General features: G+C 40.3%; 1 protein-coding gene across 1 annotated transcript; it reads right to left on the bottom strand.

The window, feature by feature from the left end:
• Window positions 1–16: 16 nt before the first annotated feature.
• Window positions 17–16606, bottom strand: ap1g2 (adaptor related protein complex 1 subunit gamma 2). The gene is made up of 22 exons (XM_055033193.1): window positions 16488–16606; window positions 15647–15849; window positions 14102–14226; window positions 12766–12907; window positions 11853–11949; window positions 11690–11766; window positions 11519–11614; window positions 10897–10977; window positions 9769–9867; window positions 9627–9682; window positions 9024–9137; window positions 7372–7512; window positions 6971–7025; window positions 5960–6082; window positions 5766–5855; window positions 5392–5519; window positions 5097–5201; window positions 4462–4609; window positions 3862–4024; window positions 3520–3671; window positions 2676–2774; window positions 17–1978 (listed from the first exon to the last, which is right to left on the bottom strand). The coding sequence occupies exons 2-22, from the start codon at window positions 15845–15847 to the stop codon at window positions 1886–1888; spliced, it is 2385 nt and encodes a 794-aa protein (XP_054889168.1). The 5' UTR covers window positions 15848–15849; window positions 16488–16606; the 3' UTR covers window positions 17–1885.
• Between the last annotated feature and the right edge of the window lie 211 nt (window positions 16607–16817).

Raw genomic sequence — 16817 nt, 5'->3', positions numbered from 1 at the left:
CAGACATCAGATAAAATCACGCCTGAGAATGTCTTTAATTAGAAAACAACAGAATATTCAAGGACAATCAATATTCTCTCAGCTCTTTACAGTGGAGTCGTGTGTGTGTGTGTGATCTGACGTCTAGAGAGTTAGCTAAAAGCAGAGATGATAATGAGTCACAGAGCCAACACAAACACGCTGGTTTCATCTCGACATCTTGTTTGTTTTTTTGTTTCGTAGCACTTTGTCCCCCCCCAAAAAGGCCGGGCGTTTCCGTGGATTTAAAACTCTTGGTTGTGCTTCGACATTTATTACCCAAAATATACATCTGCGAGGCAGCGGCGTGCCTGAATGTCTTGTTTTGCTGTACATAATCTTCTTCATAAATAAACCTGCTTTATTGAATCATCTGTAAACAATTGATAAAATATTCTAACATCCAGGAGAGGTGTAGTTTGGTACGTAAAGTCTAACAAACTAAATCAGCTTGGCCTCAGGAGCAAACGTTTTGAATAAAAAGAAAAAAAGTGACAGAAGGCACAGGGGAATGGTCAGGAGCTAAAACACCTGGATAATCGAACTCTGAGACAAGAAAAGGCAACTCATATGGTTGTGTTTAAAATCTACCCCTCTAGATCTCGCATTTTAATAGAAAAATAAATAAAAGTTGAAGTAGTGGTTAAAAACTCATTGGTTAGTGTGTTGCCTTGTTCAGACAGTGCAAAGAGCATAAAAGCAAATATCTTCAAATGGAGCAAAGACGAAAGGCTGCCATTAAAAGCCAAAAAAACAAACAAAAAAAAATGGTGAAAACAAAAACTATGCAGCAGCAGCAGTCTTTCAACAAAAAGGTCGTCGCTCTTTAAGGTTTGTGAACCCTCAATAATTTTCTGTCAATGAATCTTTAAATGAAATATGCAATTTTTTTTCAGAATCAGATAAGTATTCCAGATATATAAAACACTGATTTTTACTGATTTATTTTTTCCTTTGTTATTCTGTAAGTCGTCTTCGGTCCTGGTTTCTTTAGAACCAGATGCAGCAAAACTGGCCCAAACACATGATCGAAAGTGTTCAATTTCAAACATGTCACAGGCCGCGATGACCTAATCAGCATACCTTGATTAACTCGGCTTAATTCTTGTCGCTACTACATTGTAAAAACAAAAACTATGCTTTGAAACAAGTTGTGCAGGAATCTAGGAATGAAAGGGTTCACAAACATTCAAATCTACGACAGAGTATTAGGGTCACACATTTCTTTTTAAATTTTAGTTCAACAGTAAAGTCATTGTTTTTGGTTCAAGGACAAATCTAAAATGTTAAGGAAAAAAAAAGCAGAGGAAGCAGGATATTAAAGCAAAATGTCTGAACTGCTGTCAGTACAGGTCGTTCACACAGAGAGGAACCATCAGTGGCCCTTGTTCACAATCTCAACACAACATTAAAAATAAATTGAGTGTGTTTTTTTTTTTAATCAGCTTTTTTTAAAACTCTAATCTCATTTTTTTCCCTTTGCTGTTAAAACTATTTTGATTAAAATTTGATTCTCCAGGATTTCACTTCTTTTCCTCAACATTTCGAGTTGGTTCCTTTGACTTTAGTCTTGAAACAGGTAAATAAATACTTTCTCCAAGTGACCCAAACACTCTGGTAAAAAATAAAAAAAAACAACAAAAAAAAAAGCTTAAACATGTGTAGTGATGATTTCATTTCACATGACCCATTTCTGTCCTCTGACACCTGCAAATCCTTAAATGTTCACCGTTGTGATGTTTACCTAACGAGCACCAAGAAAATATCGTTCCTTCAGTGTGGCTGTGGATTCCTGTGAAATACGCATTTGTCAGGTTTGACAGCAACCTAACGGGACGCGGAGAGACGCCTCCTGACCCTGCCGCGTTCAGAGGCCCGGGAAGGAGTCCACCTGAACCGTGTCCTGAACCACCGAGCCTTGGCAGGCGTAGGACACGCGGATCCTCATTTTCAGATTCACCTGAAACATACGGAACAGTTCACTGAACGATTCAAGCTTCTTGTCTGATTAGAGTCAGAATAAATAAAGAGATAAGAATACAACACGACTCCCGAAGGGCTTGAGTCAATTCACAACTTCTGAAGACGTTTCCATTGGTGTCGCCAGGTTAAAGAATCACTACACTGAATGGGAGAACCAGCTTGTGCGTTATTTCTGCGGGTTTCACCGACTCAAATTTAAGACGTTTCTTAAGACCGTCGCGGATGAAATTTAAGGCCTGTATCGCGACAGAAACGCACAAAAGAAAATCTAACAAGGATTGGCAACAGAAGTGAGCCAATGGCTGAGACAGACATCGTCCAGCTAACTGGTGATAAACATACTGCTAATGTAAATATTTATTAGCTGTTTGCATATATATAAATACATGTTAGCAGCTAATGACTGGCAGCCTCAATCGCCTCGAGTCACAGTACGCAGTGAAGCCGATTGTGAGCGACTTTAGCTTTTGCCTGTCAGAAAAGTCACACAAAAAAAGAAAAAAAAACCCATCAATAAACGAGATTAGATAGTCTAAGTGTAAGATCTATAACCAACGTACTTTAAAAAAGGAAAAGAAATTCAGACATTTTAAGGCCTTAATTGTAAATAAATTCATTGAAGTCATTTTATGTGAGGATGTGGGGACAGCCCTATTAGCATTTTGCAGACCCACCTTGTTGGGGTTGTTGAGGACCACCAGCTGGGTCAGTTTAGCGCCACCATGTGCAGGAAGGGAGTCTCTGCTCGGCGCCCTCATTTGTAACTGCACACTCTGGAGGACAGAAAACAAAAAAACGGTGAAGCTGAAGCAGCAGCGTAGCAAAACACGCGACTTCTACTTTCATTCACTGCCAGTAGGACTGTAGTGACGATTTTAGAGGCGATGAAACTGAAGTAGCACATTTTAAATGTTGAAATTGAGACGTGCTATTGGTTGAATGTCTGTAACAGAGATTAAATAAGGGTTCCTGGTTCCAGTAGTTGGTCTCACAATGCTAAGCATAAACCAAAATGCAATGGTTATTTTAGTGGGAGTTATTTAAATTATTATTTTAAAGTTGCATACGTTTGAATTTTAATTTCTAAAGCTCACTGGGCTCAAGACGACCAGAGGGATTTGTTCATTGTTGTGTTAAGGCAGTATGCTAACTGCTCTGTTAGCATTCCTAATCCACAACACTACATTTGTCTGAATTTTGAACACGAACTGACCGAACGCACAAATACATCTGGTTCAATAAGACTACAGTTTGCTGTCACTGTGACTTAGTGATGGAAGACATTTTCAAATCAATTTAAATGAAGCCAGTCTGCTTAAAATGTCTGCACTTTGACTGCTGTTAGCGATTACATAAATATTTGATTGAAACTCTCCTGCCGTTCCTGCGGCTGTATTCCTCACTGTAACACTGAACGGTGCACTTGTCGCCGAGCTCGACGTCATCATAAGAAATGCGGTCAGAAGGTGGTTTCAAGGCGGCGACTTCAGGGGGACAAACAGGACGTTGGTTGCAAACCTTGGGCACCGCAGCTTGCAGGGTGAAGCTGCTGATGTCTGAGTCAGAGGAGTTGGAGGCAGTGAGCGTGATCGCCAGGCCCGACTCCGACTGTTGTTCGCAGCCTAGCGTCAAAGTCACACCATTTTTCTCATACACCGTCACAGCGGGAGCTGAGGCAAGCAGAAGCATAAAAAAACGAAAACAAAACGTGGGACTGAGTCAAATACGTGGCGCAAACCAGCTTATGAAAACTTAAATATACGTTGTAAAAATCACAGGTTTTTATTTTTATTTTTTTTACAGCCAACAATCGTATAGTTTTTTTGTGTTTTCATCTCATCTGGGTCTGACAGAACTGACCTGGGACCGGAGGAGTGGGCTCGAACCCACCCAGCAGATCCAGGAGGTCTCCTCCAGCGCTGGTGGGGGCAGCAGTGAGCTGTGTTGGCGCCGAGCCGCCGACTGATGAGCTGGGCTGCAGAGGCTCCTGAGAACCTCCCAGCAGGTCCAAGAGGTCACACACCTGAGCGAAAACACAGAACACAGGAGCGCGTAGATACACAGCTGCACTGACATTTAATGCCTGCAGGAGGAAAACGGAACCGAACCAAACAAACTGTAGATGCATTTTTCGAATAAACGCATTTTTCGATAGAAAGTTTTTACTCTCGAATGAGGTGGCTTTTCAGTCGTATCGAAATTAGGAGTTTCTTGCAAAACCGTGATGGAAACACTTCTTCTGCATCACACAAGTTTGTATTCGATGACAAAGTATTAGAACCACGCTTGAAAGAAACAAAAACAGTAAAATTACAAGAATAAAGTAATAAAATTATGAGAATGAAGAAACTGTAGTATGAATATTCTCATAATGTTATGCATTTACAGTCAAAATATTTTTTACTTTATTCTCACATTCTCACAGTTGAGAGATATTTTAGGAAATATGTGTTATCATACCTGGCCAGCCGGTTGCTGTGGCAGCGCCGTCTCTTCCTGTTTGACCTTTCCTGGTTGGCTCTCCTTGACGGGTTCCTCACTCAGCTCTCCGTTGGTTTGACCCAGAGAGTTTTTCTGAATCACAGGCATCCTCTCCAGCACGGCCGCCCTGTGGAAACAAGCAGTAGCCTCAGCCTGGAAACAGCTACAGCCAGCACAGTGTACAAAAGTAGCAGCTCTTTGCTTCATCAGAACATTTTTCAAACACAGAGGCGCAACAGAGACGGTGAACCTGGAACCAGGAATGACTTCGAACCCTGTTTAGCCAAAACTAACAAGTAGATGAATTGATGGACAGTCAAATAGATATTTAAAGAACTGCTCCATTTTACAGATTCCTTGTTTTTTGTAGCTAATATTCAAATGTAAAAGTTCACACCTGGTGTTTGACACTTTTTGATAGTAATCAGACTTTTCTAGAATAAAAAACCTAGCAAACACTTTCCTCAAATTCCCATAATGCTTAAGAATCCCAAATAAAGTGTAAAATAGAAAAGATAACTGTGTCTATTTGTCATAAAAACTTGAGAACCCTTGTCTTAGAACCTAACACGTACAAAAGAAAGAAGAATCTGATGCTGCTCTGTCTTTCCTACCTCATGTGGTCATACTTCTTGAAGAGTGCGTTGTATTCAACCGCCCTCTGCTGGAGCTCCACGTCTATGCAGCTTCCGTAAATGCTGACGATGCTCCTGATCCGACTGCCGGTGGGAAGTGCGTTCATGAGGAGAGAGAGAGAAGCAGCTGGGTGTGAAATGGAGAAATTACGCAAGCTGTTTACAGTTGGCGTTCTGCACAAGGTTTCCCATCAACAAACTGGTCTGTTAGGGGGATTTTTACACGACTCTGATCACTGTGGGACAAAAAAGGTGTTTGTTTTTTTTTTCTTACTCCACATTGTCTGTGATGCGTGTGCTGAGTTTCATGGTGGCGGTGAGAGCGAAGCCTCTGGTTGTTGGAGTCGACATGTGCGATTGCAAAACTATCTCTAACGCGTCCAGGACGTCGTCCTCCGTCACCTGATGAAGACACGTGCAAAACAACCAAAAACAATGTAATAAACCTACAGAAAACAAAAGAAAAAATGATATTTTAAATTCAATTTTGAGCAAAATAAATGTCACTATTATTTTCCCTTTAACTCTACGGAGTTAAAAAAAAACAAAAACAAAAAAACAACCAACAGCAACAATTAGTTTCTTCCTGAACATTGTGACCATCTTGCACTCTTTGGTTTATACCTAAACACAACATCAGTACTTTACCTGCACAGCTTCTGTCTCCTGACACTCTCCTTTCAGCAGCAGGTCTCCATATTCTCCTATACACCAGCAAGCCACCTGGACCAGGGGTTGCTGCCAACGCAAAGAAACTCCACTTGCACATCACTTGGAGATGCATTTGTTTAAAATTAAAATATAAATCTGTTTCCGTCCGACTCAAACCCTGAGCCACAGACCTGAGAGATGTCGGTGAGCAGCGCCCGGTAGAGCTTGTGGACGGTGTAGCAGTGCAGCTCTGAGGTGTTGGTGATGAGCTGAATCAGGTTAGGCACGGTTTCGTCTCTGACGTCGCCCCCTGCCTGCGAGGGTGGAAATGACACACGCGCAAACGTAGCAGTAGATCCGTCAGCAGTGCAAGTGTTGGCGTCATCGTACGTCGTTCTTTAATACGTGTATAGAAATTCAATGAAAGTAGGGGTGGCATTCAGCAAAAAGCACAACCCTTCATGTTGCATAAGCAAAAAACAAATATTAGTCGTTAACTGTAAGACGTGAAATGGTTAATAAATTATTGAAATAATTGTCCGCTAATTTAGTAATTGATTAATTGAAAAATTAAGCAATATGTGGAACTATTGAATTTACATTTTTTTTGCCAGTTAAAAAAACAGTTTAGTTAGAAGGCATTTAAAAAAATTGAAGTTTATTTTCCTTAAATTTTGTATTTGTTTTTGTCAAATTAGAACTACAAACTTCAAAAACTGTTTAATGCGTCGCCCAAAAGTAGAAAGAGTGTGAAACTAATCAAGACAGGGCCAGAGAGCATTAATCAGCAAAAAAAGCTAATAGTAACTCTGGAGGAGCTGCAGAGATCCACAGCTCAGCTGGGATAATAACTGCTCTTCAAACTATTGTGGGGTTTTACTTCATGTCCTCTTCCTATCCAGCTGCTGATGAGGAAAGACCACTAAACCACTGAAATATAAATAAGTAAAAACACCTGCAACAAACAATCAAATGACCACAAAGGGAACACAAAAAACACATGAAACAATGTGGTTTGACAAGACTGAAATATAACTCAAAAAAGCAGGAGCGCAAACGCTGTGGCGATCACAGTCGTCGATACCTCCTGTGCTAATAATTCATCAAAGTTTGTGGTTGTAAGGTGACAAAATGTCAACACAACTCCAAGAGATATGACTTATTTAGCAAGGCTCTGAAAGTGTTTACTACAGTGAACTTACCGTGGTGAGAACATGCAGGATGGTGTCAATGTGCCAGCGTTTGGACGGTGCATACCTGACAGAGACATACACACACAGCCAACTGAGCAGTGCTGTACGGTGAGACGAGCCTGCAGAATCTGCATCTGCATTGTGTGTGTGAGAATAAGTGCCGGGCAGTGTCTGTCAGACAGGAATGTCACTGAGTGGATGCAGAGTGAATAAATAGAGCCTTTATTGCATCTGCCTCAGCATTAAAACTGCCCCACTCTGGGTAAAAAAATAAACTAAAAAAACCCCAACACGTCCAATCTAGTCACAAGCGTGACGGGAAGCCGTCTGTGTTTGCATGCGTTATGACAGTGTTGGGAATAAATCAGTCATTTACACGCGGAATAAAATCCACCAAATATTTTCTCTACCTTTCAGCAGCGTTAAATATGCCACTGGCAGCCTGAGCCCTGAGCTCGGGGGGGCAGGAGGAGAGGAAGATGAGCAGTTCCTTCATCATGGAGCGGATGTTGGAGGCCGACACCAAAGCCAGGGACAGCTCCAAAGCACGCCTACATGGATGGGAGAGGAGGATCAAAGGCGCTAATTAATCCAGCTTGGCTGTGTTGACAGGCGCTCACAGCGTTCCCCGATGTAAAAAAAAAAAAAAAAAAAAAGGAGCATCTTTAAATATTGATACTTAGGGTTTATCTCTGCATATGAGCATTAAAAGAGATGCTTTAAAGGCTTAAATGCTAGTTTGTTTGGTACAAATGCTGTGTCTGTCTCATTGAGAATGCAGTTTTTCTTAAATGGATGCTAGGTAAGTGAAGCAGCTCCCAAAGTAAGAGGCAGAAACACGAGAAATAAGAGTGCCAAAAATCACAGGTGGTGTGAAACTGTTTCACTTACTGGCTATGTTGTTGAGAGCTTGTAAAATGTAATTGTGAAAAATGTTTTTAATGGTGAGACACTACAAAAAAAGAAAGAGAGAAAAAAAATCTAATCTTGCTTTTGTAACCGGTTCGCTGCGTTTATTCAAACGTTTTTTTCCAAAGCAATCAACAGAACGACAGGCTTTTTTCAGGTTTGGTTAACGACTGAATCAATAGACTGATATAAAATGTTTCTTTTGATGAAACGCAACAACTTCTACTCATTTAGTAGAATTAGCAGTGGTTCACCCAAGCATACACATCCACATTGATCTTCCTCTTTGCAAACAAAGTGTAGGTTGAGAGTAAGTAAAACTATTATTAAGTCTTTTATAATGTTTTTTTTTTTTCATCCATAAAAAAAATTCTGAAAAACATGTTCTTACATTTATTTCACGTAACTATGACTACTACACATCTTTGGATAAGGTCACAATCATATCAACCCAGTTTTCCTAGATTCGCACTGGTTTCCTGTATGTTTTTGCATAAATTATGCAACTTTTTTTTTCTCAGCCTGTCACAATAAACAATAAAGCCCATGAAAAATTTAAATAAAAATATTAATCAGTTTAAGGGCAATTTTGTTCAGACTTCATAATCCATTTTACTTACGGTTTTGGTTGTAAAAGTCTCCAATGATTATATTGAAGACTTCACACAAGCGTCCTAAAAATTGTCAAGCTAAAAGCTAAAAAAGAAAACTAGCTTTTTTAAAATAATAATAATGATGCATGGATCAGTTTTGTCCTGTTTTAACATAAAATTGAATTAAAAAATGAAAGCCAAATACATGGTTAATTAAAAACAAGAACTTTGTGTTACCAATATTTGCCATCTTAAAGCAACTTTAATTTGCCAAAGAAAATCTGGCCCTAAAAATGGTACAAAGTGTCAATCTGCATCAACAGCTTGTGCTTGGGAAACCAGATTTGTGCAATTAAAAAAAAAAAAATTAAGGAACTACAAAAAAAATAAAAAAATCATTCTAATGGCCACAAATGGGTCTCGTTCGACACTTTGGACACCTCTGGTCTTCTGACTCCTGCTTAAAAAACGGACTCCTTAGTACACTGGCTGTAAATTAGAGGCCCTTCATGTAGTGGTGTCTCTGTTTCAGCCCATTTTTCACTAAAAAAGTAGATTACCGCTTGACAGACGCGTCCTGGTCCTTCAGGCAGTCTACTATGGTCCCACGGTGCCGCTGAACTGCATTGTGGTCTGTCGAAACGATCTTCTGAAGAGAGGTCATGGCAATATATCTGCGAGAAGACCAGCAATGAAACGCTTTTTTTTGTACCGCATCATGAACAGAGATTAACAGCAGCGTCAGCACTTTAATACAGTTCAGACATTATGTTTGGGCAGATATGATCAAGTAAGGCAGGTCTAACAGGAATGAAGCGTTCTCATCACTGCCGCCCTTCTCAGTAGTTCTGCAGGAGCAAACGAGACGAACCCGTTTTACTACAAGGCCCATGTGGAAAAGACTAACAAAACCACAATACAACAAAATCTCTAGGAACCAACGCAACCTGCCCACATCCACTGTTAAAAGGTGCTTAAAGTGAGTGAGCTCCAGCGTAAACGCTCAGAGGGAAAGTAATTATTCGGCTCAGCCTGTTGGGAGATCAGTCACTTTTGAAATAAAGAAGGAAAAAAAAAAGCCTTCACTGAGATCAGAGGAAATAGGTGGTGAGCAGAGATAACAGAGGGTGAAGGAATAAAAGAGGAAGGAAATTAGCACTGACCGAATGTTCCTGTCATTATTCAGGAGGAATCGTCCCAGGATGTTTACAGCCAAAACCTATGGAGCAAGTGAAGTGATGAGCATTTGATAATTAAATAAAGACTGCTGATGTAGTAATGCAGTGAGAGGAGAATGTGTCTCACTCTGAGGCCGCTCTCTGACTTTATGTCAAGTACAGTGAGAACAGTTTCATAGAGCACAGCGTTGCCCACAGTCTTGGTACTGTCTGTGTTGGTCGCTACCTAGAAAACAAATCGCACATCAGTAAACTGCCGTTGTCAGACAATAGACTGAATTTCAAGGGTTTCATCACCTCAAATTTAAGACTTTTAAAGACCATTAGAAATAAAATTTCAGACGTATATCATGACTGAGCTGTACAAAGAAATGCAGGGGACCAAAACTGTGAAATTTCTGGGGAGGTTTTGGCTCTTGGCAGCAGATTTTGTGCTTCTCACATGGCATATGGTTCTATAGTTAGCCAGCTAGCTAGCTGGAGAGACGTATGCTATCTGTCAATCAGAGACAGGAGAGTCTTAGTGCTGTCAATCACAATCTCATGTGGCTGCCCATCCCTATGCTGCAGCTAACGCAGCTGTTTGTGAACGCTCAGTCTAATTAGCACAGCTACCAGTGACGGCAGATAAACATTTTTCCTGTATTGATAAGTTGATAAGTTGTTTTTCCACTATTAGCACATTTGGCAGTGAGTGAATGAGATTGATTGACAGCGCTAAGACCCTCTTACTGGTTCTGATTGGTTGTTTTGGTCAGAATGTTGCATTACTTTAGCCAGTGATAGCAGCTCAGGGAGGAGATTGATTGCACAGATTATCTGACATGGTGACAGCTTTAACAAATATGGAAAAAACATATTTTTTATTAAAGTTTTTTACTGCAGCTTGAATAAAATGCAACTACATAGACTTTTTTGAGAAGTCTGGATTGCTTCATGTATATTTTGCATCTTGCAATTAAATTTTTTTATCATGGGGCCCAAGATTCTGATTGGTTGTTCTAATTGGTAGAATACATTTTGTTTTCTCGTCATCTGCACACGACTAGAATACAAAATGTAAGACTTTACTTTTTTTTTTTTGGATGAATTTAAGATATTTTAAGGCCTTAATTTTATATAAATTAATATCAAACCTTTTAAAGATTCGAGGACACTCTGTATTTTGCAAATGATTCAGTCTGGTACAGAAAAGAAAGATATCCAAAAGACAAATTTGATCAACCAAGCTTCTCTGGAAAAATAGAAACAAAACCTGAGCTAGGAGGTCGTTCATGGCGTCACTTGCTGCTTCGTTGTTCCGACCGAGGATCCTCAGCAACCTTAGGATGCGTACCTGAAAAAAAAGATGGGGATGAAGAAGCATAAAAACACAGGAGAAATAATACACCTATGTATACTTACATCAAAATATTCAGTGCCTTGCAAAAGTATTATCGCCTTTTGGCATTAATATCTATAATCCTTGTTGTATTTTATGGGGATTTTGAAATGATAGGTCAATTAAAAGTAATGTAGGTTCCCCAAATCTCTTACCACTGAATATTTTAGAAGTCTCATGTGTAATCTGCCTGCTTTACTCCAACACCGTGAGATGCAATTTAGAGCAACCAGCTGCTAAGAAGTCATCAAATTCCAAGAAAAATACACTGATATTTATTGTTCCAATGTGGCAAAATGTAGAAAAGTTGAAGAGATATGAGACATTTCACAAGGCACTATGAACTGCTCTAAGTTTAAACAAATGCTGACCTAAATTTACAAAGCAAAAAAAAAAGGAAAAATCTGGGTTTAAGTCAATAAAAATATGCAGTGATGTCAAAGAGAAGAAGTGGGCATCTATTGCAAGTTTCAAAGTCCTAAAGAGCAAAGCTGACCTGGAGGAACGGATCACTGACTCCTGCCACATCGTGGTCCGGAGAATACCCTGAAATCACCAGGCCTTTCATGATCTGGACCAGATCCGGGACCGTCTGGGGAGCACACAGCACACCCACCGTTACGACGCGCACATCACCGCGGAACCATCGGATCGGGGCGCCGCTTACCTTCCTGAAGCGCTCCAGTGTTTCTGGGCTGCGCTCGCACAGCTCAGTAATGAGCACAACAGCTCCATGTAGCACACCTGCATGTAAAAGGAAAACGCAATAAGATCATGGAAGCAACGTTTCGGACACAGGGACGTAAGATGTGGGATTAAAATCTGCTAACCGTGGTTCTTCTCAGAGAGGAGGGAGCGAGCTGACGGGACAAAGAGCTCTCCCAGATCGTGGACTTTCCTCACAATGTGAACGGCACATAAAGCAGCCTGCAGGATACCGGTCAGTAAATCACACATTCTCACACCAAGCGTGGTTCAATTTAAACAGAGGAGATTCATTCAAAGGCTCCTAATAGCTATCATCTCCATTAATACGTGGCTAAATTAATCTGCAACGATTCCAATTTATTGTTTTACGTTTTGCTAAAATCTTAATATTAGGACTATCAACTCAATAATAAACAGGGTGAACCAGAAGTTTGTTTTCTTATTTCTCGAGCGACTGAAAGAATAAGCATCAACAGCAACTTTGTGTACATTTGAAAAATGTACACAAAGATCTGACAAAGCGGATCATGTGGTAATATGGATATTCTAAACCTCAGGGGTTTTAGCCACAATATAAACCTGGTTACTAGAAAACTTAAATTCAAATGGACGTATAAAAAAAAAAACATAATGACGTTCCAATCTGTCAGCTTGAATTTCTAATCTTTTTTTTTTTTTTTTTCAATTATTGCTACCTACTAAAAATTTCAATCTGGACATCCCTAAAATGAACGATAACGTGTTTGTTTAAACCAATAAAACGTTTCTCATTTTGTATCAAGTGAATAAAACTCATTGCAGCTCTAGTCTGTGCAGAGTTTAACTTCATCTGTAAACAATTCCTGTTTGATTTGTGAACCCTGGAAGCGGATACTGACTGCTCATAAAAACATAAAAACTCCCACATACCAAAAAAATGATAACAAAATAAACCGATGACACTCTTCGTTCGGTGTTTACAGTAACAGCAAAAAGAGCTTTGCTAATGGATAAATGTCTAGGACCTGCACGAATCGAAAAAGAAAATGCTGTAACCTTTTTCTTGATGTAAGAGTTGGAGGAGCGCAGCAGTCTGTCGATCTCTGGGGCCAGATCCCTGCACATCTCAGCTGAACCCATACAGGCCAGCGTGCACAGAGCCAGAGACTGCACGTACTGGTTGCTATGAGACAAGTCGCTGAACGAGGAAAACACAGAAACATACATTGATCGCAAACCAGATTTGTGGACCTAAAATTTATCTGAATGACATGAAACACTTTTTATGAGCTATGTTTGATTCCACTGAGCTTTGCCTCTTTGATCAAAATGATCTTTTTGGTCACATGCTTCAGATTATATGAAACAACTTTTAATATCACCCAAAATGTGAGGAAAATACATAGAAGTCCATCTAAATTACAAGCCTAACCAATCCTAAGAAGCCAAACGTCTCTTGAAGTGGCCCGACCTGACAACAGGAAGTAGGAAAAAAATATCTCAAAAAGTAACAACATCTAAAGAAATTCAAGACTAGATGAGGAGCAAAGTTATCGAGACCCATCAGTCTGGAAAGAGTTACAACACGGTGTTTTCTACGACTCCAGCGAGAGCCAAATACCACAAAAGTAAATAAATAAATGAAACAAAAAAAGCAGAACACTGCCTAATGTTCCCAGGTTCATGATTCAAAAATAAGAAACAATAAGAAAAAACGACCAGACAAACCACGCAAAGGTTTTTTTCTCACATTTACCAAGAAAAAAAAAAGTTCTTAATCGTTTTGGGAAAATATTCTGTAACTGTTTCATCTGTATACCTCCTCACATCTTAATATAGAATTTAGAAGAAAAACGTGGTGGAGGGAGGCTGACTTTTTTAGCATCAGGCTACAATCAACACTTTCACTCCTGAAAATGTGTGACAAAATGTGTTCATCACAAATCCCACAAGTTAATTCTGCAAAATCAAAATGGAGGTTTGAGAGTAGCCTAGTCTAAGTCATGGCCTGATGTTAAAATACTGCTGTGTGATGCTAAACGAGCCATTCTTAATTGAAAACCATTTTATCCTGGAAATAAATTTAGTGAAAGGCCAATTGCCAGCCTTCACAAGCACTTAATGGGAGTTGTTGTTGCCATGGGCGACGCAATCAGTTATTAGATTTTCATATTAAAATTTGTTTGATCATCTGTAACATTGAAGTGTCACACAAACAGAAAAATATAAGAAACTAACTACCTTTTTACAGTACTGTATGTGATTATAATTTTATTACCAATCAATGACAATTAGCCGTACAAAAAGGAACATAAAAAAGTGTTTTTCTCCCTGCATAAACGCAAATCTTATTACATACTAAGAGTTATAACATATTAAGAGTTCTCCTTACTTCTTTATGGAGTTTGTGATGAGCAGGCTCGCATCCTGCTTCTCATCCAGGAGCATCATGGCTCCCAGGTACCCCACGCGCTTCTCGCTGTAGCGCGGGCTGGCGATCATCCGAACGCACTCCATCTACAAGAGAAGAAGCAACGAGTCTGTGAAAAGTGGAGTTACTTGAAATACTGAACCCTCTGCTGAAGCCCAAAGGCAAAAATCTTTGCTCTTTCATCACTCTGAGCAGAGGAGACTTGGTAGCCTGAGCGGGGAAACGACAGAGTCAGTGGCCTACTTACAGGAGATTTGTTGATCTTTGACATGTTTTGCTTGAGGGAATCAAACACAATTCACATTGTTCAGACAACAGAAAGGATTAGAAAAAAAGAGCTAAAATCAACCAATTAATACAGCGTCCTGGGGAAGCCTTCACACTTTGTCATGTCAGAACATTTATTTTATGTGACAGAACAACACAAAGTCGTACAAACAAAGCTTTTACGAAAGAGCGGCAAGAAGAAAGCAACTGTTGAAAGAAAACTATAAGACCTCCGGTTCACGGCTTCATCTCGCAACTTCAAGACGCAGCCGTGCTCCAGCACGTCGGAGTCATGTCTCTGGCCTCGTCAGCTCTGCAGAACCCTGGAATCGATTGATTCATGCAATCAATCGAATGCATCCAAGAACCTGCAGGATGGTAGCGCTGAGTTTCTGCAGGTTACGCCAACTCAAATTTAAGACTTTTTAAGACCGTCCCGAATTAAGCTTAAGACCTCTGTCTTCACAGAAATGCACGAACTGTATCCATATAATTGGCGATAAATTTGCACTTACCCAAGATAGCTAGCTAGTGAACTAGCAAAGGGTATGTTAGTAATGAGTTAGCAGTAGCCTCAACCATCTAGTCACACGCATTGTAGATTTCTGAGAGTGATTCAAATTTTGCCTGACAGAAAAGTCTCGGGTTGGTCTTAGACCAGTATAATTTTTTATGATTATAAGATATTGTAAGGCCTTAATTTAAGACTTTTTAAGGATGCATAGACACCCAGAGTTGGACACCCATACATTCAACTGAGAATTTGTGGTTAGAATTAACTTCTGATGTCTACAATCTATCTTGGACTGATCTGACTGAGCATGAGCTATTTTTCTAAATATGAGGGACAGGACAAAAACTTAGTCTCTAGATGTGTCTCTACCATTTAATGTTAAATATTAAATGGTAGAGACATTTACCAAAATAACTTGACTCAGAGTGACTGGATATGATGAGAACCTTTTGTTCCACTTCAGATTTACAAACAAAATCCCAAGAAAACACATCGAAGGTTATGCTTGTAACCTGGCTTGTAACGTGGAAAGGGCCTGGATATTCTGCTTTATCATACATTTCTACACATTTTCTGATCACACGAAGAACTCCTCTCGGTGCCTCACTTCTCTTTGGACTTGGACTTTGCGAAAGTCGGCATAAAGTGAAAGCAGACACTTGATGGTTTCCCACATTTCAGCCCACGCCAACCCCATGACAGGAATTAACTAAATCTCCCCTCACCTGACCAAAGTGAGCAGGGTAGCCCAGCATGTGCACGTAGAGCAACTTGGCCAGGTTGTGCGACCGCCCGCCGTTGTCGGTTTGTCTGAACTGGGCCCGGATGGCGGCACACTCCCTCTGGATGACCCCCCGCTCCTCACACTGGGTCCTGGCTGACCTGATTGCTCGGATCATCTCCTGCAGTGGGACTGATGGAGACATGGCTGCAGGCGTGCAAGGGTGACGTTGGGCCAAGGGAGGAGAGGAAGAGAGAGGCAAGAAAAGGGTTATTGTTTTGTGTTCAGTTACTCAGATTAGGGTGATCCCAGGACAAACTATTTTCAGAGATCTCTCAGGTCACTTTGTGTTTCACTTCCTGTTTCCACACCTCCAGCTGTGTGTGTGTGGGCGAATGACAAGAGTTGCTACAATGTGTTAAATTCCATATGCATTGTAAAAACAAACAGAGATAATAATAATAATAGTTTTAAAAAATCAAACAGAAGAAATAAAAAAAAACATGGTGTGCTCACAAAAACATTTCAGCCCCCATTTAACCTTAGAAATGTGTTATATCCGGTGACACCCTGAGTCATTCTAATAACAACTGCCATCTTTTTTCCCCTAGTTATGTCACTTTTGACGTCAAAAACCAGAGCGTTACCGGTTTGGTCAGAACGCTACACATCCGCACACCGCCCCCGTCAATGCTGCAGGTCAGTGAGCAGAGCCAGAGCCCGGCCGGACGGAGCTAACCTGAACCTGCTGCCGGATGCTGGCAGAGCCTCGAGGAGGCAGCCGGGCTACGAGAGCAAGCTAACCCACCGCGACGTCACGACTGCGTGGCGAGGCGACGACCTACCTCGACAGTAACGTCTGAACTCTGGAAAAACAAAGCGCTGTTCAACCGACCCCCTCCAACACTCGGCCGCATTCAGTTGGCTGGAAACCCAAATACCGTCTATCCATGCAGGTGACGTCAAAACACAGGCTGTAATCACCGGACTTCCTGTTCTATCCTTCAAAATAAAACGGTTTTGTTTTTGTTGTTTTGGATTCTTTTTCTTTTTCTTTTTCTTTTTAATAAACTAGTTACACTTTTCTGTAAAATCAATTTAACCTTTTATATATAATTTTTGTTGAGTTTTGGGATTTTTATTTTTATTTTAAAAGAAGCTTTATTCGAACAATG

The sequence above is a fragment of the Poeciliopsis prolifica genome, unplaced genomic scaffold (genome assembly GCF_027474105.1).
Source record: "Poeciliopsis prolifica strain line A6 unplaced genomic scaffold, Auburn_PproV2 SCAFFOLD008, whole genome shotgun sequence".
Taxonomy (NCBI): Eukaryota; Metazoa; Chordata; class Actinopteri; order Cyprinodontiformes; family Poeciliidae; genus Poeciliopsis; species Poeciliopsis prolifica.
This window is presented reverse-complemented; position numbering and strand designations above follow the sequence as displayed.

Coding starts and splice junctions, on each gene's coding strand:
- ap1g2 (XM_055033193.1), bottom strand. CDS start 15,847: ATGTCTCCATCAGTCCCACTGCAGGAGATGATCCGAGCAATCAGGTCA. Junction 5,856..5,959: donor TGCTCACCGACATCTCTCAG/GTCTGTGGCTCA, acceptor TTGCGTTGGCAG/CAACCCCTGGTCCAGGTGGC. Junction 3,672..3,861: donor GCCCACTCCTCCGGTCCCAG/GTCAGTTCTGTC, acceptor TGCTTGCCTCAG/CTCCCGCTGTGACGGTGTAT.